The 23,167-nt window shown below is 42.0% G+C and overlaps 3 protein-coding genes across 3 annotated transcripts; all 3 read right to left on the bottom strand.

The window, feature by feature from the left end:
* Positions 1–516: 516 nt before the first annotated feature.
* Positions 517–1,548, bottom strand: LOC150067019 (olfactory receptor 10P22-like). The gene has a single exon (XM_090353580.1). It carries the CDS (start codon positions 1,546–1,548, stop codon positions 517–519), a length of 1,032 nt encoding a protein of 343 aa, XP_090209706.1.
* A 10,520-nt stretch (positions 1,549–12,068) lies between these two features.
* Positions 12,069–13,061, bottom strand: LOC150067018 (olfactory receptor 6C4-like). The gene is given in 1 exon segment (XM_090353576.1): positions 12,069–13,061. A coding segment is annotated over 1 exon segment (993 nt).
* Positions 13,062–21,778: 8,717 nt separating this feature from the next.
* On the bottom strand, positions 21,779–22,720 carry LOC150067017 (olfactory receptor 6C2-like). Its single transcript, XM_090356739.1, has one exon. The coding sequence runs from the start codon at positions 22,718–22,720 to the stop codon at positions 21,779–21,781; it is 942 nt and encodes a 313-aa protein (XP_090212865.1).
* Positions 22,721–23,167: the final 447 nt, after the last annotated feature.

Here is a 23,167-nt window from a genome sequence, read left to right as displayed (position 1 = left end):
GGACCTAAAGCAACAACATCAAGCAGGACTTGGAGCCTGAATTCCCAAAGCCCAATCCGTGACTCTGTGCCCATATTTCCTCCTGCCACCAAAGGCAGAGACTGGACCTCACACCCGGAAGAAGAGCTCATGTTGAGGCAGAGGTGGCTGATGTCAGAGAAAGGCTCGCAAGGAGTCTCTGGGAGAAGGGAAAACAGGGGGATCTCAGAACTATAGCTTCAGTAAAGACCAGGAATGGAGAGATCCTCTCACCAGGTTGGCAGAGTTTGCTTCCTCCATCAGCAGCCCTGTGCTGTGAGTTGGCTCAGCAATGCACTCAGGATGAAGCCTGGTCAAGGCACACAGGCGGCCCTCAGAAGCAGAGCTCTACAAACATGTCTGTCTTGTGTCTTCCACAGGACACCACTGCACAGCAGGCCAGGTTCCTGAGCACGGTGCTCAGTCCGGCTTCTCCTTCCTCCTTGACAACGCCCAGGGAGCCGGCCCTGAGCTCCAAGGCCTCAGGAAGTGTGGGGATCAAGAAGCCCAAAGGTGCTTCTTCAAGACCCTCTGCATGGCCCCGGTGACCTCCTTGTTCCTCAGGGAGTAGACAAAAGGGTTGCACATGGGGGTGACCACTGTGTAGAACAGAGCAAGAACCTGGTCGGTGTCCTGAGAGGAGCTTGCCTGAGGCTTCATGTATGCAGCTGTGGCTGTCCCATAAAACAATATGACCACAAAGAGGTGGGAAGAGCACGTAGAGAAGATCTTCCGCCGCCCCTGTGCTGTTGAGACCCCAAGGATGGTGGCAAGAATACAGACATAGGAGGCCATGATCAGCAAGAAGGGGGTCAGGATAAAAGCTATGGTGACCCCAAGGTTCCCCACTTCCCCCCAGAAGGTGCTGGCACTAGCCAGCCTCAGCACAGGCAGGATGTCACACAGGAAGTGGTGGATGACGTTGTCACTATGGAAGGGCAAGGTGAAGATGAGGAGGGAGTGGGAGGTGCCCGTGATGACCCCCATGAGGTAGGAGGCCCCCACCATCCCAGCACAGGCACCCCGGTTCATCAGGGTGGCGTAGTGCAGAGGCCGGCAGATGGCGGCGTAGCGGTCATAGGCCATGGCCGCCAGCAGGCAGCACTCAGCAATGCCAAAGAGGGCAAAGAAATAGAGCTGGGTGAAGCAGCTGGCAAGCGGGATGGTGGGGCAGGAGGACCGCAGGTCCCCTAGCATCCTGGGCACAACGGTGGTGGTGTAGAGGACCTCTGCCAGGGAGAAGTGGCGAAGGAAGAAGTACATGGGGGTGTGCAGGGCAGAGTCGGCCAGGGTGAGGAGGATGATCAGAGAGTTCCCCAGCAGGGCCACCAGGTACACGCAGAGCACAGCCCAGAACAGAGGGCCCTGGAGGGAGCCAGACTGGGAGAACCCCAGCAGGACAAATTCAGTTACCAGGGTGCCATTGTGCAGCCCATGCCTCCTGCCTGGAAGGAGGAGGGAGAGGGGGCGTCCTGTAGCAGCCGGGGGCAGCTGGGGGCAGGAAAGATGTGGGCAGGAGCAGGCACACATCCTGGCTCTCAGCTCAGAGGAAGAGGCTGGGTGCCACCCAGGAAAGCAGCTCAGGGTGGCAGGCAGACTAAGGCAGGGAGCTGAAGGACAGAGGCAGACATTCCTGTGGGCTGGGGACTTGAGGGACACCAGGGCGGCTTGCTCCACTCACCCAGGTGCCATCATTTAGAGGCAAAGAGCAGGCAGTGCGGCCAACTCCCCTTGAGGAAGCAATGAAGAAAAGCAGGTGAGCTGGTAGGAAGATCATGGATCCATAAAAATGGAAAGAGGCTGAAGCAGAGGGTGAGAAGGAAGAGCAAAATGAAGAGAGGAAAGGAGAAGATGCAGTCTCAAAGGCCTGAGCTGAAGGGCCTGTGGGCTTTTACCTGCAAAGGGGTCCCCAGGGCCCTCAGAGAGCCCCTCCCAGCAGCACAGCACAGCAGCTCAATTCCCCCAGGAGTCTGATTCCTGGCAGAGGGTAGGGAGGGAGATGGGTTGGGTGCGATGGTGAAGAAAGCAAGGAGGCTTTCTCTTGCTACACCACCATGCCAAGCCTCTCTTGCTAGGCCTTGGTTAGCAGTGTTCCCAGTGTCTGTCCCCAGACAGAGCAACAGAACGATTACACTTGCAGGGGGCCCAGCATGCTTTCAGGGCCACTCAGCCAGGTCCCAGGGAGCTGAGCTCAGTTATAACAAAGGTTGCAACTGTGATGTAGCTCCATGGTCAGTTTCTATAGACTGGACTGTGGGCCACTTAACCTCTCCCTATCCTCCCACCCCCACCAGCTTTCATCTGCACACCACACTCTAGGAAATCATCCCCAGCCTGCTTTACACCACCTGGAAAAGGTTTTTTTTCTGAAGTCTTTTGAAAGACCGTGCTAGCCATCAAAGTCAATACCAGTTCAAAAAGCTCTGAATTGGAAAAGAACTTCCAACTCAGTCCAAATCCACTCCACCCAGCCCAGACCTTCCTTCTACCACATCCAGCTGCACCTTCCTCTGAACTGAGCAATAGGAACTCTAAGGGAAGGTGACCACTCACAGCTGTGGATTTTAGAGGTGACCCTGATGGGTTGACAGTTTGACAGCAACTTCATGAGAGAGACTTTGATCTGCAGATACCCAGATATTTAACCTAGACCCTGTCAAACCAAGCTACGAAATAAAGTGATATATATATATATATATACATATACCTATTTTATAACTACTCAAGGTTGAACTCATGGTTATGTGCTTCTTAGGCAAAATGTCTTGGGAATAATTTAAGCAGAATAGTGATTTATTTATTTTTTAATTAAGTAATTTTTGTGCCTATATTGGGGCTTGTTAAGATTCTGATGCTCTGTCAGCCATGAAGCCAGAGGGTTAGAGTTTTAGTTAGGGCAGAAAGTTTTTTGCTTATGGCTCATGGGTTTCCCCAAGAAAATCATGAAATTTTGGGTCATGATTATAAGAGAGACATCTGCCTTATCCAAAGAAAAGGTTTAGATAGATAGATACTATTACAGACTTGTGAGACCAATTCAGAGAGAAAAAGAAATAATGTCTGGGGATTTGTGTTCAGAAATCACCAGTGTTATGGTTTCTCTCGGTACAAGTTGTCAGTAAGACAATTAAAAAAATTCTCCAGCAGAAATGATGGAATATTTCCTCAAGAACTTTCTTGTAAATGAATATTTATCTTACTTGACTGTTACTAATTAAGTAGTTGGCATTATGTGTTGGGTAAATAGTTTTGAGAACTAGTAAGTAGGTAAGAGGACATCAAAGGCAGATTTGTCACCATTTGTGGTCATATAATCACAAAGTTTATAGATGTCCAGACTGTTCACTTTTTAAAAATTTTTTTATTGCCATAATGTATAGAGGAGTTACAATTATATTCATCAGGTAGTGGGTGCATTACTTCTCACACATTGATACCCCTTCTCATGTTTTTGTGTCCCCACTTCCCTCCCACCGCCCCCTCCCTATCATCTTGTTTTCCTCCTTCCCTATTTCAAATAAACAAATGTATATACAATATACCAGGCAACAAAGTCAGATACAGTAACCACATGTATTTTGTTTTTTTAAATTTTTTTATTGTAATTAATAGAAGGGTTACATTATATTTGCCAGATAGAAGGTACATTTCTTAACAATCAATGCTACCGCTTCTCATGTTTTTGTCCCCAATTCTCTCCCCACCCCCTCCCTCATCTTGTTTTCCCCCTTTCCCTATCCTATTTCAAATAAATAAATAAATAAACATATATACAATATATCAGATAACAAGGTAAGAAGATGAGAAATCACATAGTACATTAAGAACAATAGTCACACCTTATATGGCTCTTATTTCTATATCTTGGAGGTCCTGTCATTTAGCCTCATCCTATATGGCCTTATATATTTAGGTTTTGCCCTATTGTAAACTTCTGCTAGGAGAGTCCAAGGTTTATACTAATTACGACAAAGGAGGGAAACCATTGAGCCTATGTTCCTTTGAGTCTGGCTTACTTCACTTAATATGATTTTTTCCAAGTCTTTCCATTTCTTTACAAATGGGGCAATATCGTTCTTTCTGACAGCAGCATAGAATTCCATTGTGTACAAATACCAAATCTTGTTGATCCACTCATCAACTGAGGGGCATCTGGGTTGGTTCTATATCTTTTCTAGTGCTGCAATGAACATCGTTGTGCTAGTGGATTTAGTATGTTCTTGTTTCTGGATGATTGGGTAAATGCCAATTTTTTTCCATAGTGGTTGAACGAGTTTACTCTCCCACCGACAGTGTAGTAGTGATTTATCCTGGCCACATCCCCGCCAGCATCTGTTATTAGATTTCATGCTCCTGGCCATTCTAACTGGAGTGAGGTGGAATCTCAGAGTTGTTTTGATTTGAATTTCTTCTTTTTTTCTGTGTATGTGGTACCGGGGAATCAAACCCAGGTCTTCATGCATGCTAGGCAAGCACTCTACCACTAGGCCAAACTCCTGGCCCGATTTGCATTTCTTTTATGGCCAGAGATGAGGAGCATTTCTTCATGTGTCTATAGGCCATTCTTATTTCTTTTTCAGAGAAGACTCTCTTTAATTCTTTGGCCAATCTTTTAATGGGATGGCTGTTTCTTTGGAAATTAGTTTTGGAGTGATTCAAGTTTTTGAGCTGTTGAGGCCTCATATTTTAGATATGAGGCCTTTGTCTGTTGTATGGTTAGTGAAGATCTTCTCCCACTCTGTAGGCTATTTAGTGTGCTAGCTATGTCCTTTGCCATACAGAAGCTCTTCAGTTTAATGCAGTCCCACATGTACTTTCTTTTCTTTTCTTTTTTTCCCTCAATCGTGGGACTTGAACTCTGGGTCTGGGCACTGTCCCTGAGCTCTTCAGCTCAAGACTACCATCCTATCCCTTGAGCCACAGCACCACTTCTGGTATTCTGGTGGTTAATTGAAGATAAGAGTCTCATGGATTTTAGTGTCCAGGCTGGCTTTGAACCTAGATCCTCCGATCTCAGCTTCCTGAGTAGTTAGGATTACAGGCATGCAGTACGCCCGGCTCTACTTACTTCTCCTATGTCCTTTATAATCCCACATTTTGTCATATTTCTCTGGCTAAGATTTCCAGAATTATATAAAATAAACTAGGGAGAGTTAACATCCTTATTTTGTTCCTAATTTTCAAAGAAATGACTTCAGTTTCTTATCACTATTGGGTATAATATTGGCTAAGATTTCTGTTACATATAGCTTTTTATTATATTGGGGTACAGTCATTTATTTTTTAGTTTCTCCAGTCTTAATCTGAAGAAAAGATGTTGAATTTGGTCAAAGACTTTTTCTGACTTGTGGGAATGATCTGTGATTTTTGACCTTTTTTTTCTGTGCTGCATTACATTTATGGATTTGCAAATGGTGACTCATCTTTGTATGCTGGGAATAAAACCATCTCAATTGTGAGGAATGATCTTTTCATTATCTTCCTGAATTTAGTTTCAATTATTGAGACTTTTTGCATATATTCATCAAAGAATCTAATCTAGAATTTTCCTTTTTGATTGCATGTTGTAACTTGTATCTGATTTGGGTGTCAGGGTTCTGCTGGTATGGTTATATGAGTTTAGTTGATTTTAGCTTCTTCTGTATTTTTTGGGGCAGTTTTAGGGGCACTGGAGTAAGTTCTTCATTAAAAGTCTAGGAGTTAGCATTACATCCATTGGGTCCTGGGCTTTTCTTCATTGGGAGACTATGATTGCATCCATCCTCTTTTTCATTATAGATCAGTTTAAGGGGCTGATATCTATTTTTCTAGAAAGTGATACATTTCTTTAACATTTTTTTTGCCTGTCTTGGACTTGAACTCAGGACCTGGGCACTGTCCTTGGACATTTTTTTTGCTCAAGGCTGATGCTCTGCCACTTGAGTCACTGCACCACTTTTGACTTTTTCTGTGTATGTGGTTCTGGGGAAATCAAACTCAGGTCTTCATGCATACTAGGCGAGCACTCCACCACTAGGCTATGCTTCTGGCCCCTCTTTAACATTTTCTAGTTTATTATACTACAAGGCTTTTTAAAAAATTAAAAATTTTATTATCTTTAAGTAGTTGTACAAAGGAGATACAATTCAAGAAATAAGTTTATGAACACATTCCTCTTTTCCTCTCTCCATTTTTCTACCCCTTCACCTTGACTATCCCGCCTTTCAATACCAGTTTTTCTTTCTGTTGAACTGTACATTTGTTTTCTAAGGAATTACACCACTTGAATTCTTCCCTGCAAACACCATACTTCGGTTAATACATTTGGGTCCACTTGTACATTTATGAATTAGTTATAGCTCCCACTTATGAAAGTAAATACATGAACTTCACTAACATAATGGATGAGTACACACATTTTCTTGATCCATTTGTTCATCAAAGGGAAGTCTGGTCTGTTTCCATACCTTGGCTATGGTGAATAGCGCGGGGATGATGAAGGTTGTGTTAAGTGGCTCGAGTGTATCCTGATCTGTAATGTTTTGGATAAAAGCTCAAGAGTGGTATTGCTGGATTATTGGGTAGTTCTATGTTTAGTTTTTTTGAGAAATCTCCAAATTGCTTTACAGGGTGAACAAGTTTACATTCTAACCAACAGTGTATTAGGGTTCCTTTCGCTCTACATCTGTGTCAGTATCTGTTATTATTGATATTCATGATGATGGAAATTCTAATTGGGGTGAGATGGAACCTCAGTGTTGCATTGATTTGCATTTCCTTTGTGGCCAGAGGTGTTGAGCATTTTTTTCATGTGTTTGTAGGTCATTTTAACTTCTGGGAAATTTCTCTTTAGCTCATATGCCCATTTATTAATTGGGTTGCTGATGATTGGAAGGTTTAATTTCTTGAGCTCTTTATATATTCTGTATATTAGACCACTGGGTGACATGTAGCTGGAAAAGTTCTCCAATTCTGTAGGTTGTCTTTTCAACTTCTTAATTAGGTCCCTGCTGTGCAGAAACTTCTCAGCATAATGCAATTCTGTTTTTTCTTCCTTCCTTCCTTCCTTCCTTCCTTCCTTCCTTCCTTCCTTCCTTCCTTCCTTCCTTCCTTTCTTCCTTCCTTCCTTCCTTCCTTTTTAAATCTTTTTAAAAAATCTTTCTCTTTTAATCTTGCTGAGCCCCTGTAACTTTATGCAGAAGATTCTTGTATATGGCAATATTGTGTAATATTTCTACTACTTCTTAAAGTAGTTTCATGGTTTCAGATCTTACATTGAGGCCTTTGATTCAGTGAATTGATATCAGTGCAGGGTGACACATGGGGACAGTTTCAATTTTCTGCATGTGGATAAGGAGTTTTCCCAACACTATTTGTTGAAGAAGCTGTCTCTTTCTAACCAATGTTTTTGGCTCCCTTATCAAGTATTAGATAGTTGTAGATCTGGGGATTTATTTCTGGGTCTTTATTCTGTTTCATTGGTTTTCATGACTATATTTGTGCCAGTACTAAACTATTTTTATTACTATAGCTCTGCAGTAGAGTTTGAAATCTGCTTCAGTTCTGCTTTTTTTTTTTTTTACCAGTTCTGGGATTGGGCTCAGAGCCTGAGCACTGTCCTCGGTATGTGGTACCGAGGAATCGAACCCTGGTCTTCATGCATGCTAAATAAGCACTCTACCAATAGGCAAAACTCCCAGCTCCTCTTTTATGGTTTTATGAATATTTTAATTGTTTTCTCTATCTGAATGCAGAATCACACTGGGATTTTGATGAGTTGCTACTGAAGACCTTTCTGCTCAATGCAAATAGGATTTTTGTACCACATGAACTTAACTTCTTAAGAAATAAGCTGTGACTTGATATCAAAGGAATTTTTTACTTGACTGAATCTACTCACTTCTCTATGTGCATTTTCTTAGATTCCCAAGGTTTGAAAAGTGGGAGAAAGTTTTCTCACAAGCCCTGCGGTCTCTTTCCTATGTGTTCTTTGATGTACACTGAATATGAAGCCTTTTCCACATTTTTTTGTTATATTCACAAGATATCTATCCTGTGTGAATTCCCTGATGAATAAAGAAGCTATATTTGGACTAATAGGAATTTCCATACTCATTACATGCAAAGGGATTCTTTTCTTTAAGACATCTCTCTGTATTAGCCTATGTATGCCTTTATGACATCTCTCCTGTATTACACCTATCTACTGACTGAAGGCGTTCTCATATTTGTTGCATTTATAAGGTTCTTTTCCTGTGAACTTTTAGGTGTGCAAGAAGAGTACATTTGTGTGAGGACTTTTCTGTATTCACTGTAGTATAGACTTTCTCTCCAATAGCTGGGTGCGGTGGCTCACGCCTGTAATCCTAGCTACTCAGGAGGCTGAGATCTGAGGATCAAGGTTTGAAGCCAGCCAGGGCACAAAAGGACCTGAGACTCTTATCTCCAGTTACCCTCCAGAAAATAGGAAGTGGGGCTTGGCTCAAGGGTAGGGTGGTAGCCTTGAGCTGAAGAGCTCAGTGACAGTGCTCAGGCCTAGGATATTTGCAATGAATATGGAAAAAAGCTTAACCATGAAAAGCAATCTCATAGGCCAAGAGTGTGGCCTACTGGTAGAGTACTTGCCTATCATACACAAAGCACTGAGTTAGATTCCTCAGTACCACATACACAGAAAAAGCCAGAAGTAGTGCTGTAGCTCAAGTGGTAGAGAGCTATCCTTGAACAAAAAGTGTTCAAGGACAGTGCCCAGGCCCTGAGTTCAAGCCCCACGACTGACAAAAAAAAAGTAATCTCATCATTCAGCAATGTTCTCACATAGGAAAAAAAATCCAGTATATGGAGTAAATGTAATAAAGGATTCATTCACTGGGGAGCATGCTCTCTTATCTATGTCAGCAAACTCATAGGGCTTTTCTGGTATGACACTGATGTACAAGAAAATAGTACTTCTAATCAAGCCTTTTCCACATTCACTATATATATAGGAATTTTGCCTCAGATGAGCTTATTGAGGTATGAGATTATATTTCAGTGAAACTTTTTCCATGTTCATTGCATACATAAAATCCATCTCCACTGTGAATTCTCAGTGGAGCTGTAATAAAGCCCTTTCTGCACGTGTGGCATTTACAGAACTTCTATCCTATTGAAGTGTGCTGATTTACAGTAAGACTGCTCATCACAAAGGGTCTTTTATATGTTAATTGAATATATAGGGTTGATCTCTTTCATCTCTTTTTATTTGTGCCAGCACTGGGGTATGAACTCAAGGCCTTGTGCTATTGCTTGGCTTTTTCGCTCAAGGCTGGTACTGTAGTAGCGATTGAGCCACAGCTCTACTTTTGGTTTGTTTTTGGAGGACTATCTATTTTCAGTTGTTTTTCAAGGCTCATAATGTGGAACATTCTAGATAAAAAGCTATAATGATACTTTGTATTCGTGTTCACTTTACAGAGCAGTCATCCATGCTTTATGTTGACAACAAAAGCAGCAATTTAAGGAAAAGAGAAAAGAATGGAACTGAATCACAGAGTTTTGTCTTTTCTAATATCTAGTGACTGCAAATAAAAAAGGGGAAAATAAAATCACAATAGGTTTAATAGATATATGCTATATGTGTGAATATCAAAATATCATACAGAAGTCCATTAATATGTATAAATAATACCTTTAAAAGTACCAGATGTCAGGAGCTAGTGGTTCCTACCTGCTCCACAGGAGGATGAGATCTGAGGATCCTGATTCAAAGCTAGTCCAGAGAGGAAATTCCATGAGATCCTTACCTCCAATTAATCACCAAAAAGTGGGAAGTAGAGCTGTGGGTCAAGTGGTAGAGTACCAACTTTGAGTGAAAATGCTAAGGGGCAGTGTCCAGTCCCTAGGATCAAGCCTCAGGACTGGTACACACACACACACACACACACACACACACACACACACACACACACACACACACACACAAATACCAGAGACTACAAGATAGGAAAGGGAGAAGGGAAGGGATAGAGGAAGAAAGGGAGGGAGGGGGTAAGGTGAGGGGAGGAAAGGAGGGAATGAGAGATAGAGAGATAGAAAGATAGACAGAGAACAGATCACTGGGCACTGATGGCTCACATCTGTAATCCTAGCTACTCAGTGCACTGCCCCCCCCCCCCAAAGAACAATCCAGGCATCTGTAGCTCACATCTGTCACATCTATAATCCTAACTACTGAAGGCACTCAGTATCACCGATCTGTGATTTCAAGCCACCCTGGCTTTTGAGACTTGTTTTTGGTTGGTCGTGGGGACTTGAACTCTGGGCATGGGCTCTGTCTCTGAGCAATTCAGCTCAATTCAAGTGCTCTACCACTTGAGCCACTGTGCCACTCTGGTTTTCTGGTGGTTAATTGGAGATAAGAGCCTCACAGACTTTTGTGCCTGGGCTGGCTTTGACCCATGATCCTCAGATCTCAACCTCCAGAGTAGCTAGGATTACAGGTGTGAGCCACTAGCCATGACCAGCTAGTTTGTGAGACTCTTATCTCCAATTAACCACAAAAAAGCCTGAAGTGATGCTGTGGCTAAAGTGGTAGTGTGCCAACCTTGAGTACAAAACCTCAGGGGCAAGTGCCTCTGCCTTGAGTGCCCAAGCCTTGAGATCAAGTCTGAGGACTGACTCCCCCCCCGACACACACCAGGGCAAAAAAGGGCTGGAGGCATGGTTCAAGCAGTAGCATGCTTGCCTGACAAGTGCAAGGCTTTAAGTTCTAACCTCAGTACTGCCAAAGAAAGAAAGAAAGAAAGAAAGAAAGAAAGAAAGGAAGAAAGGAAGGAAGAAAGGAAGAAAGGAAGAAAAGAAAAAGGAAAAGGAAAAGATAAAAAAGACAAAGACAAAGACAAACAGAAAGATGGAGGCTCCTGATTTCTCACATAATATTGCCCTAGGAAACTCTTCCGACCATAGTGTCTAGGAAATGGACAGACAGTGTGACAGTCTTCAGAGTTTAATTCTAATTTGAGGAAAGGTTGACATCTTTTCTTTTTTTATTTTGCTAGTCCTAGGGCTTGAACTCAGGGCCTAAGCACTATGCTTGAGCTTTCTTAATGCTAGAGCTCTATCACTTGAGCCACAGTGCCACTTCTGGCTCTTTGTGTTTGTGTAGTACTGAATAATCAAACCTAGGCCTTCATGCTAGGCAAGCACTCTTCCACTAGGCCACATTCTCAGCCCTTAACGTACATTCTTTCATTTGACTCTTAGGAAATGAAGGAAGCCATCACGGCTGCAAGTAAGACACAAGTGACAAAGGGAGGAGAAGGGAAGTGGCTGACATCTTGCTGGAGGGACAGTCTCCTGGGTTGCACGTCAGAGCATCAGCATTGTGCTTCCTCAGAATGCTGATCACAACATTTGCCTCTTATCTCAAGATTCCCTAGCAACCCCACATTTTCTAATTATATACATTCACAAGCTAAACTCCTTTATCACTTTCAATTCTCTCCTTTTTCCTTTAAATAAGCAACATGCTTTGCTTCTGAAATTTCAGATCACTCCTGGAAAGCAGAATGAATCCTCTTCAACTGCTCTTTTTGGTTGACTCTCATTCACCTTCTTCAGTAATATTGTGACCTATCATTGATTGACTGATGGATTGATGGCAGGAAATAGGACTTGAACTCAGGGGCCTTGTATTCACTTGAATTGCTTATTCACAGGTGACAGACTACACACTACCATTCGAGCCACTCCTATAGACTGGCTTTTTTTTTTCGCTAGTTAAGTGGTGACATAGCTTTTCAAAATTTTCTGCCCTGCCTGGCTTCAAATCACAATCCTCACATCTCTGCCTTTCGAGTAGCAAGGATTATAGGCATGGACTATTAGTTCTGAGCTATATCACCTTATTTTTGTTTTTTACTAAATCCATCATGTAAATTTAGTTCATACACCTGAGTTCTACTCTAGACCATATTCGTGAAGTCAGAACATGTAATATATACGCATACACACATATACATGTACACACATAGATGCACACATAGATACATATTTTACACGCACACATACAAACTTATCCTCAGGGGTTATCACTTAGAATAATACACAGCACATACTTCAGGCATTTTTTTCAGTGAAATGAATTCTTTTCTTTAGAACCTTACAATTTTCTTGACATTGTCCTTAAAGGCTTGCTTCACTTGCTGGTTCCTCAGTGTATAAATGAACGGGTTCAGCAAGGGGGCGATGGAGGTAATAAGCACAGCCATTGCTTTGTTGAAAGTACCTTGGTCTTTTGCAGAAGGATTGATGTACATGAACATGCAGCTGCTATACGAAAGGGAGATGACTGCCAGGTGGGAGGAGCAAGTAGAAAAGGCCTTGGTCCTCTGCTGGGCTGTCGGGACTCTCAGAATGGTCCTGATAATGTATGTGTACGACAGTGTCACCAGTAACAGTGTGATCACTAGAGTCACCGTAGCCAAGAGGAAGACTGACAGCTCTAAGGCGCGTGTGTCTGAGCAGGCAAGCTCTACCAGGGGCCCGTAGTCACAGAAATAGTGATTCAGAACATTGGAGGCGCAGAACTCTACCTGGCTCATCAGGATGATTGGCGGTAGGATGGCTGTCAATCCCCCCAGCCAGGAGCAGAACACGAGCTGTAGGCAGACTCTGCGGTTCATGATAATCAGGTAGTGCAGAGGCTTGCAGATGGCCACATAGCGATCATAGGACATAGAGGCCAGGAGGTAAAACTCGGTGGCTCCTAAAAATATAGCAAAAAAATACTGAGTGAAGCAGCCTGCAAAACTGATGGCTTTCTTTCCGGTTGTCATGCTGGTGAGGAGTCGGGGAATAAAAATGGACGTGAAGGAGATTTCTAAGAAAGAGAAATTCCGCAGGAAGAAATACATGGGGGTTTGGAGGTGAGAGTCTAGGAAGGTGAGGATGATGATAGTCAGATTTCCGAGCACACTGAGCAGGTAGGTGAGGAATAGAAAGATGAACAGCACCACCTGGACTTCGGGCTGACTTGTGAGGCCCAGAAGAATAAACTCAGTGACCACGGTCCCGTTTCTCATGGCTGACTTTTAGCAGATCTAGAGGGAAAAGGTTGAGAACACAGCAGCAGCAACAACAATAATAAAGCAAGACTTTCTCAGAGTAGGAGAGAAAACACTTAGTTTAACAGAATCCATTCATTCATTACTCTCCCTCCTCATAACCCACATCCATGTTCGAGGGACTATTCTTGGCTTCATGAAAGCCTGATGTCTCATCTAACTGGCCTTATTCCTGAACTTTTCTTTGTTTCCCTTGTTTCCCTTTTGCCAGTCCTGGAGCTTGAAACCAGGGCCTGGACACTATCCCTGAGTTTCTTTCGCTCAAATCTAGCACTCTAATCACTTGAGCCACAGTGCCACTTTTGGCTCTTTCTGTTTATGTGGGCCTGAGGAATGGATCCCAGGGCTTCAAGCATACCAGGCAAGCACTCTACTACTAACCCATATTCCCAGCCCTAAAGTCTTCTTCAGGAAGACTTTTGTGATGTTGACCTTACTCTTGGGAATTTCACAAAATATATTACAGAATGACAACATTTTTTTCCCCAGAAGAATATATTTTCTTTCTTTCTTTTTTTTGGTGCTGGTCCTAGAGCTTTGAATTCAGGACATTTAGTATTGTCCCTGAGCTTTTTTGTTTGTCTCTCCCAAAGAGAGTCCTCTACCATTTGAGCCACAGCTCCATTTCTGACTTTCTGGTTGTTTACTGGAGTCAAGAGTTTCATGGACTTTCCTGCCCTGGCTGACTTTGAACTATAATCCTCAAATTTCAGCCTCCTGAGTATAAGGAATAAGCCACTAGTGAATGAATAGAAGAATGCATTAAAAAATAAAAAAAATTCTTATTATCTTATTCAAAGAGATTTTAATTCAACATGCCAGTTCATGGGTACCAATGCTTCTTGATCAATGTTACCTTTTTATCATTCTCTTAATCTCCCCAACGCAGAAAAATATACTTGCAAATTCTCTCCTCTCAGTATGTCAGTGCAACTCTCCATTTATTTATTTATTTATTTATTTAGGCCAGCCTTGAGCCTTGAACTCAGGGCCTGAGCATTGTTGTTGGGCTTTCTCAAGGCTAGCACTCTACCACTTGAGCCACAGCACCATATCTGGCTTTTTTCTATGTATGCGGTATTAAGGAATCCAACCCTGGTCTTTGTGCATGCCTAGGCAAGCACTCTATCACTACGCTAAATTCCTGGCCTGCAACTCTCCATTTAAAGCTTTGTTCCTTAACTTTATTGGTGTCTCCTTTACTTCTAGGCTCTTGGTAAAAAATGTTCACCTGACTAATTTTTCTGATATTTTCTTCCCACTTTGATTTTTCAGCAGTCTTTGGATATCTTCTGTGGATTCTCATTTGCATTATTCTCGGTGTTCCAGAAAGTTTCCCCACACAATGCTGAAGGCCATCTCGTTTTATGCTGTGAGCCTTTGCCTTTGCATGAAGAAGACTCAGGCATCAGTGAATCATCCCATTTCCACATTTTTAAGTTTCCTACCTTCAGAGTCTCCAGGACACTGATTTGGGCTGTCTCTGAGAATAAGAATCCTAAGTGATCATTTACCATAGCAAAGATATGGAACCAACCCAGATGTCCCTCAGTTGATGAGTGGATCAACAAGATGTGGTATTTGTACACAATGGAATTCTATGCTGCTGTCAGAAAGAATGACATCGCCCCACTTGTTAGGAAATGGAAAGACTTAGAAAAAATCATATTAAGTGAAGTAAGCCAGACTCAAAGGAAGATAGGCTCAATGGTTTCCCTCATTTGTCATAATCAGTAGAAACCTTGGGCTCTCCTAGCATAGATTTGCAATAGAATAAAACCTAGATACATAAGGTCATATAGTATGATGCTAAATGAAAGGACCTCTAGGACATAGAAACAAAAGCCATATAATGAGTGATTATTGTCCTTAACGTACTATGTTATCTCTCATCTCTTTTGCTATCCCTTGATTATCTCATATTGTTACAGTATCTTACTTTGTTATCTGATATATTGGATATATTTGTATTTGGTTATTTGAAATTGGATAGAGAAGGGGGGAAAACAAGATGAGGGGTGGGGGTAGGGGGGAGGGAAATGGGGACCAAGACATGAGAAAGGGTATCAATGTATGTGAATGAATGTACCTTCTATCTGGTAAATATAATGTGATCCTTCTATTAATTACAATAAAAAATATACAAAAAAAGAATCCTGAGTGATCACAGGTAGCATTTCACAGTGGGTGCTGTTCAATTGCAAAGGGTCCCTGTGGCAACTGAGGATGCAAATGCATTATGCTCAACTTCTTCCATCCTCTTCTTTTTTTTTTTTTGCCAGTCCTGGGCTTGAGCTCAGGGCCTGAGCACTGTCCTTGGGCTTTCTCAAGGCTAGAGCTCTACCACTTGAGCCTCAGCACCACTTCCGGCTTTTTTCTATGTATGTGGTACCGAGGAATCGAACCTGGGTCTTCATGCATGCTAGGCAAGCACTTTAACCACTAGGCCAAACTCCCGGCCCCCATCCTCTTCTTTTTTTTCTCCAATGCAGGAACCAGAAAGAGAGACCTGTACCTCTTTTTGACAATAAAAATTTTTTTTTTTAACCAGTCCTGGGATTTGAACTTAGGGTGTGGGCACTGTCCTTGAGATTTCTCAAGGCTAGCACTCTACCACTTGAGCCTTTTTCTATGTATGTAGTACTAAGGAATTGAACCCAGGGCTTCCTAGAGGCAAGCACTCTAACTCTAGGCCACACTACTGGCCCACAATAAGTTTTTGTGGGTCATGGGGCTTGAACTCAGCCTGGGAGCTGTCCCTGAGCTCTTCAGCTCAAAGTTATCACCCTACCCCTGAGGTGCAGCCCCACTTCCTGTTTTCAAGTAATTAATTGGAGATAAGAGTCTCAGGTCCTTTTTTTTTTTTTTTTTTTTTTTGCCGGGGCTGTCTTTGAACTGAAATCCTCAGATCTCAGCCTCTTGGGGTAGCTAGGATTACAGGTGTGAGCCACTGTGCCTGATTCTACAATAAGTTTTTAAAATTGATAAGTTGGTAGTTTTGTCTTTAGATTTTTCTGATAATCAAAGACAATATAAAAGGGCCTCTCCAACTGACATGCACAAAGTGAGAAAAAATGTATCATAATTATTCTTAGCAATACACTCCTTTTTTTCCCTGTACAAATTTTAGTGCATTAGTTAACATTAAATATAGACAGTGATCTCTTAACAGCTCTCTGCTTCCTGTTTATACAAAACCTGTGGTCTTTGGCAAAGATGGCATTTTCTTCCAGAGTTTCACAGTTGATTGATTTTTATGATCCATGTCTCCAGGATGACAATATCAGGAAACTTAAAAACATATACTGCTCACAATCTAGACCATGTGGATATTTTCAGTGCCCTGCGTACCTTTCTGTTTCTAAGAGGCAAACCCAAGGTAAATGTGACTTGCAAATCTCTGAGTAGCCTAAAAGTTGACCGATTTTCCATTCATTTGCTACTTTTAGCTTCCAAACATGCACATATCACCCTTCTCTCAATAGAATCATCAAAGGTTGTTGGGTTTACTGGAAATGAAGTGCATTATCTTCCATTCTAAATATACAAGCCAGAATAAAATCTCATTTTTGGACAGGTACAGCCCTTTACACGTGTAATAAAAAAGAAAAGAAAAAAGAAAAAAAACCCAGGAATACCTCTTCCCTAAAGCCTTAGAACACTTACTTAGATGACAGAGTCCTTAATATTTCAGTCATGAGGAGATTCTGTGTACATCCTTTGCAATCTATCTGTGGGCTTCTTTGCAGTTAGCTAGAGTAACAGTAAGTTTTATCTACTCACTTTTTAGAGAAGACACATTGGGACCAATTTTCTGACGATGTCAAAGATACCCTATGGACCCAAGTGCAAAAGGTGTCATTGAAGCTAATAAATCTCAATTGCTGACAACTTTGGGAACCAATTTGTTGACATATGGTGGTGAAGAGATGCTCCAGAGAGACTATAAGATTATGCCTCCACATGGCATGGTGGAGGAGTCGAGACCCTGGGGATGGGTTTGCCTAGCCTCATCATTGTTTCTACTGTCGCTTCCTTTAACAACCAGTCAGCCAGTGTTCATCCTTATCTGAATGAATGATGCTTTATAGTGGGCTACCACAACCTCAATGCCATGGTATGCTTCATTGCAATATTTAGCCTTGAACTACTGAACTTGGAAAACAGTTGTCTGTTTTGGGTTGCAGTTTGGTTAATGTGCTCTAGTCAAGGCATTGTTTCAGCCGCTTCCCAGAAGAAATTTGCCTTGGTCTGTGAAGAAGTACTGGCCTTTCCCAGGCTTCCTCATGGATGCCCATGCACAGTTATCTATAGGCAGGATCTTTACCTCTCTTCTTTTCTTTTTGCTAGGGCTATACATGATGTTATATTTTTTGCTGTTCTTCCATGAGGAAAGGATGTACTAGCATAGGATATACAAACACTTGTCAGAGACCTTTTGTAGTCTGGTTGGATCAGTGCTTCCCACAAAATCAAATGTCCTGTTGCTTCATAAAGAAGTTTTGTGCATTGCCAGTTAGTCCAGCGATGGCACATACCTGAGACAGTGAGTGGAATCTCACTTCCAATGACACTTACTACTTTAACGCCAGACTTAACCTTCTTCTACTTGCATGTCTTTTCAAAATACAGCTGTTGCCTCATATGGAAGAAAACATGTGACTGTTGTCTAGTTCATTTCACTTAAAAACATGAAGATCTCTACTACCATCCATTTTCCTGCCAGTGAATTTTTTTTCTTTTTATGATTAAATCATGTTTATGCTTGCATCATGGTTCATCTTGTATATAAACCACCATTTCTTTACCCATTTTATCTGTTAATGGACACCCAGGCAGATCTCATATTTTCATTATTGTGAATGGTATTACAATAAACACTAGTGTACAAATATCTCCACTATAGGCTGTCTTCTTTTGCCTTCTTTGGGTATATGCCCAGAAGTGGTACAGCAGGCTCATATGACAGTTTTGCTTTTTGCTTTTTTTTTGTTCTTGTTGTGGGTCATGGGCTTGAACTTGGCCTGGGGGCTGTCCCCGAGCTATTCAGCTCAAGGCTTGAGCCAAGCCCCACTTCCCGTTTTCTAGAGGTTAATTGGAGATAAGAGTCTCAGGTCCTTTTGTGCCAGGCTGGCTTTGAACCTTGATCCTCAGATCTCAGTCTTCTGAGTTGCTAGGATTATAGGTGTGAGCCACCACGCCTGGCTCACTTTTTTTTTGAGCAATCTCCATATTGAATATTACTGTGTGGAATAATATACCTTCTTGCCAATAGAAATTCCCAGTGTCTCTTAGTTGTCATGTCATCTCTTCATTCAATCAATATGCCTATCTACTCTTCTGGTTCTTTGAATATAATCTCTCTTATTATTTGAACTCTTTCCATTCACAGAATTAGAGAAGAAGTTTCTAGTCTATCATCTTTCTCTAGGAGTCAAGTTAGTAGTAGGTTTTTTGGGGGGGAGGATGGGACCACTACTGGAGCCTCCCCCAAAGCCTCATGATGAAGGATGGTGTTCTGCCACTTGAGCCATGACTCAACTTCTGGTTTTTTGCTGATTAATTGGAGGGAAAAGTCTCATATTAGTCTGCCTGTGCCAGGCTGGCTTCAAACTATGATCTTCAGATCTCAGCCTCTTGAGTAGCTAGAGTCACAAGTGTGAGCCACCGTTGCCTTGGAAATGAGTAGCATTTGTATACAGCAATAAAAACGTAATGAAAATGAAGCTGGGAAAATAATCCTGTTTATAAAAACATAAAAAACCCAAGTCTAAGTATAAATGTTTCAAAAGATGGTAAAAATAACCCTCTACCATGAAAACTATAAAGCACCGAAGAAAAAAATTGAAAAAGACATTAGAAGGTGGAAAGTCCACCCATGTCCAAAGGCAGAAATAACATTGTAAAAATGGTTATATTACTGAAATGATCTACAGATGTCTATCTATCAAAATCCTCTTATTTTTTTTACAAAAAAGAAAAACTGTCCAAAAATTCATATAGAAACAAAAAAATATCCCAAACAACCAAAGTGATCATGAGCAAAAGGAATGCCACAACAATTATGTCATATTATACAGCTCACTGTAAAGCTCAGGGAGGCCTCAATTTCAAGATCCTCTTTGTCTTTGCCTCCTGAGGGCTGTGTTTATAGGTGTCTGTCATCACTCCTGGCTTTAGAATATACATAGAAGAGAAAAAGTTAAACTCAAAAGAGCAGATACAATAATCAATAAATGGGTAAATGAACCTGACAGATACTTTTCTTTTACATATATATATATATTTATTGTAATTAATAGAAGGGTCACATTATATTCACCAGATAGAAGGTGCATTACTTCACAAACATTGGTATCCTTTCTCATTTCTTGGTCCCCACTTCATTTCTCCCACTCCTGCTCCTCATCTTGTTTTCCCCTCTTCCCTATCCTATTTCAAATAACCAAATAAGCATATATACAACATATCAGATAACAAGGTAAAATACTGTGACAATATGAGATAACCAAGGGACAGCAAAAGAGATGAGAGATAACATAGTACATTAAGGACAACACTCACTCATTATATGGCTTTTGTTTCCATATCCTGGAGGTCCTTTCCTTTAGCATCATGCTATATGGCCTTATGTATCTAGGTTTTGTTCTATTGTAAACCTCTGCTAGGAGAGCCCAAGGTTTCTACTGATTATGACAAATTAGGGAAACCATTGAGCTTATGTTCCTTTGAGTGACAGACACTTTTCAATCGAAGAATTATAAATGGTCAATGAGAACATGAAAAAAGAATTTCATCTTAACTATCCAGGGAGCAAATTAAATACTATATTGAGCTGGGTCTGGTGATGCATGTCTATAATCTCAGTGATTTAGGATATTAAGGCAGGAGGATCTCAAGTTTGAAGCCAGCCTGTACAGAGTTAATAAGATTTTATCTCAAAACCAAAATAAAAGCAGAAGGACTTCAGAACCATCGGTAAGCGATAGAATGCTTGCCTAGCAAGCCTGAAGCCCTGGGTTCAATTTTCAGTACAGCAAAACTAAAAAATAAGCAAACAAACAAGCAAACACTGACATTCCATCTCACACTAGTGAAAAAAATTGGATTCTTTATTCATTAGTTAATGTTATAAGACCTTTTGGTTGAAATTGGATGTCTTCCCACTTACAAAAAAGTTTGACAATATTTAGAAAAAGAATTAGCAAGTCATTTTAGTGAATAACTTAGCTAAAAGAATGTAAGTTTCAACTGTCGTTTATATGTGTCCATCCCATTAATCTTTCTAAGCCTGTTAAACTACCATTCCAAAAGTACACAAATATATTTATACTTATACATAACATTCCAGAAGAGATCAGAAAAGCACATAGATACAAGGGATATGAAATCCCATTTACCCAGAGACAGAGCAGCTACAGCTGCTGCTGCTGCTGCTGCTTCTTCTTCTTCTTCTTCTTCTTCTTCTTCTTCTTCTTCTTCTTCTTCTTCTTCTTCTTCCTCTTCTTCCTCTTCTTCCTCTTCTTCTTCTTCTTCTTCTTCTTCTTCTTCTTCTTCTTCTTCTTCTTCTTCTTCTTCTTCTTCTTCTCCTCCTCCTCCTCCTCCTCCTCCTCCTCCTCCTCCTCCTCCTCTTTCTCCTCCTCCTCTTTCTCCTCCTGCTCCTCTTCCTCCTCCTCTTCCTCCTCCTGCTCCTCTTCCTCCTCCTCTTGCTCCTCTTCCTCCCCCTCCTCCTGCTTCTTTTCCTCTCCCTCCTCCTCCTCCTCTTCCTCCTCCTCTTCTCCACTCTACCGCTGGACCCACCGTGCCACTTCTGGTTTTCTGATAGTTAGAGATATGATTCTCACAGACTTTAGTTCTGTCTCCTGAATAGCCAGGATTAAGAGCCACTGGTAAGACACAGCTTTCATAAAGTGAAGCTATACGCCTTTTAAGTGGACATGGTGGACATAGAGGGAATTTTCAGTTCATAGTTACACCTCGTTGAGAAGTAGGAGAAACAAATGAGTTTTATTAAACAAGGTCCTCGCAGGGTCACTCCCACAGAGAGCCCATCATTCCTGATGTTCATGTAGGATGTGAGACTCAAGGACATGCCAGTCAGTGCAAGGACAGATTGGCACCAACACCTATCATCAGCAAAGGATGGCATCTGATTCTCTTGTTTCTGCTTACAATAACAGGTGTGTTATATGTGTGGATGATTATTGTTGGGGTTTGCTTTGGGGCTGGATCAAGACTGGGCCCTAGAGGTCACAGAACTGTGCTATGATTTTAAAAACAATGACTAAAATAGAAGTAAGAAGAAAAAACCAAAGTGGAGATGGGGCATTCATTCACATTTGTGTGTGTGTGTGTGTGTGTGTGTGTGTGTGTGTGTGTGTGCACATGCGCGTGCACATGTGTGCATGTGTGTGCATGTGCTAGATCTGGGACCTGGGTCCTGGGTCCTGTTAACCATCCTTTGCCTTTTCTTGTTTTTTTTTGCTCAAGGCTACCACTCCACCACTTGAGTCATAGCAACACTTCCAGCTTTTTGCTTGGTAACTTGGAGATAAGAGTTGCACAGACTTTCCTTCAACCTGTGTTCTCAGATCTTCACCTCCTTAGTAGCTAGGATGACAGGTGTGAGCCACTGGGGACAGTTCCCGTTTTGTCATTTTGCAGGCGGCAGCTCTTCAGCTCTTGGTGATGGAGGCAGTCCTTTTGATCATGCCTTTGAAAGCTTGAACCACTTGCTTGTTCCTCAGAGTGTAAATGAAGGGATTCATAACTGGAGCGACAGAGGTGGTGAGCACAGACACCACCTTATTCACAGCCACGCCTTCCTTGGCAGATGGTTTCACATAGATGAAGATGCAGCTTCCGTAGGTGATGGAAACCACAATGATATGGGAAGAACAAGTAGAAAAAGCCTTTCTCCTTTGCTGGGCAGAAGGGAATCTGAGAATGGTCTTGATGATGGAGGTGTAGGAGAGAGTCACACATGCTAACGTAAACAGCAGCGTCAGCACAGCCAGTGTGAAGACATAGCGCTCTATGAGCTTTGTGTCAGAGCAGGTGATCTTCAGGATGGGCGTGGCGTCACAGCCAAAGTGATCGATGACATTGGAGTTGCAGAACTCAAATTCGAGGCCCATGCCAAATGGTGGGATGACGATGAGGAGAGCTATGATGTAAGAACTCACAAGTAATCGGATGCAGACTCGACTGCTCATGATGGTGGTGTAATGCAGGGGTTTGCAGATGGCCACGTAGCGGTCATAGGACATGGCTGTCAGCAGGAAGAATTCAGTCACGCCCAGGACGATAACAAAAAACATTTGAGTGGCACACGCGTTGTAGGTAATGGTATTGTCCCCGGATGCCATTGTGTAGAGGAATCTGGGGATGCAGACGGTTGTGAAGGTGACTTCTAAGATGGAGAAATTACGGAGGAAAAAGTACATGGGTGTTTTAAGGTGAGCATCCACCAGAGTGAGAGTGATGATGACTAGATTGCCTGCCACGCTCAACAAGTAGGTTAGAAACAAAAAGATAAAGAGCAGAATCTGTAGAGTTGGATCGTTTGTTAGGCCCACCAGGACGAATGTAGTTATTGTGGTATAATTTTTCATCATTGATTCCTGACGGTGGCCTGGTCTGCAAAGTAAAAGGTAAGAGAGACATCTGTTTGGAGATTGGAATTGGCAGCAGAGTTACTACTGGATGAGGCAAGCCTGTTGGCTAAGGCAAATTTCTGTTTGTTAGCTGTTAGTAAAGAGTGCTATTAGAGTTATAGCTAACCAATAATGCTACAGATAAACTCAGCATTATACTAAAGGCCAGTCAGGTGACTCTTATTCAGTGATTTTTGTGTGTGAAGGGCAGTGCTAGGACTTGAACTCAGGGCCTTGTAGTTTTTTTTCATGACCTCCCTCTCTCTCCCCCCAGTCACAACTGGAGCTCTACTACCCAAGTCACTTTTGACTTTCCGCAGGTTAATTAGAGATGAATCTCCCAGGGTTGTCTCTCCAGGTTGGCTTCAAATTGTGATTCTCTGATCTCAGCCTCTTGAGTAGCTGGGA

The sequence above is a fragment of the Megascapheus bottae genome, chromosome 2 (genome assembly GCF_031878675.1).
Source record: "Megascapheus bottae isolate mThoBot1 chromosome 2, mThoBot2.hap1, whole genome shotgun sequence".
NCBI classification, from domain to species: Eukaryota; Metazoa; Chordata; class Mammalia; order Rodentia; family Geomyidae; genus Megascapheus; species Megascapheus bottae.
The sequence above is the reverse complement of the archived record's forward strand: the minus strand, read 5'-3'. Positions and strand labels throughout refer to the sequence as shown.

Bases quoted from the DNA above. Each gene is read 5' to 3' on its own strand.
- LOC150067017 (XM_090356739.1), bottom strand. From the start codon at position 22,720: ATGATGAAAAATTATACCACAATAACTACATTCGTCCTGGTGGGCCTA.
- LOC150067019 (XM_090353580.1), bottom strand. From the start codon at position 1,548: ATGTGTGCCTGCTCCTGCCCACATCTTTCCTGCCCCCAGCTGCCCCCG.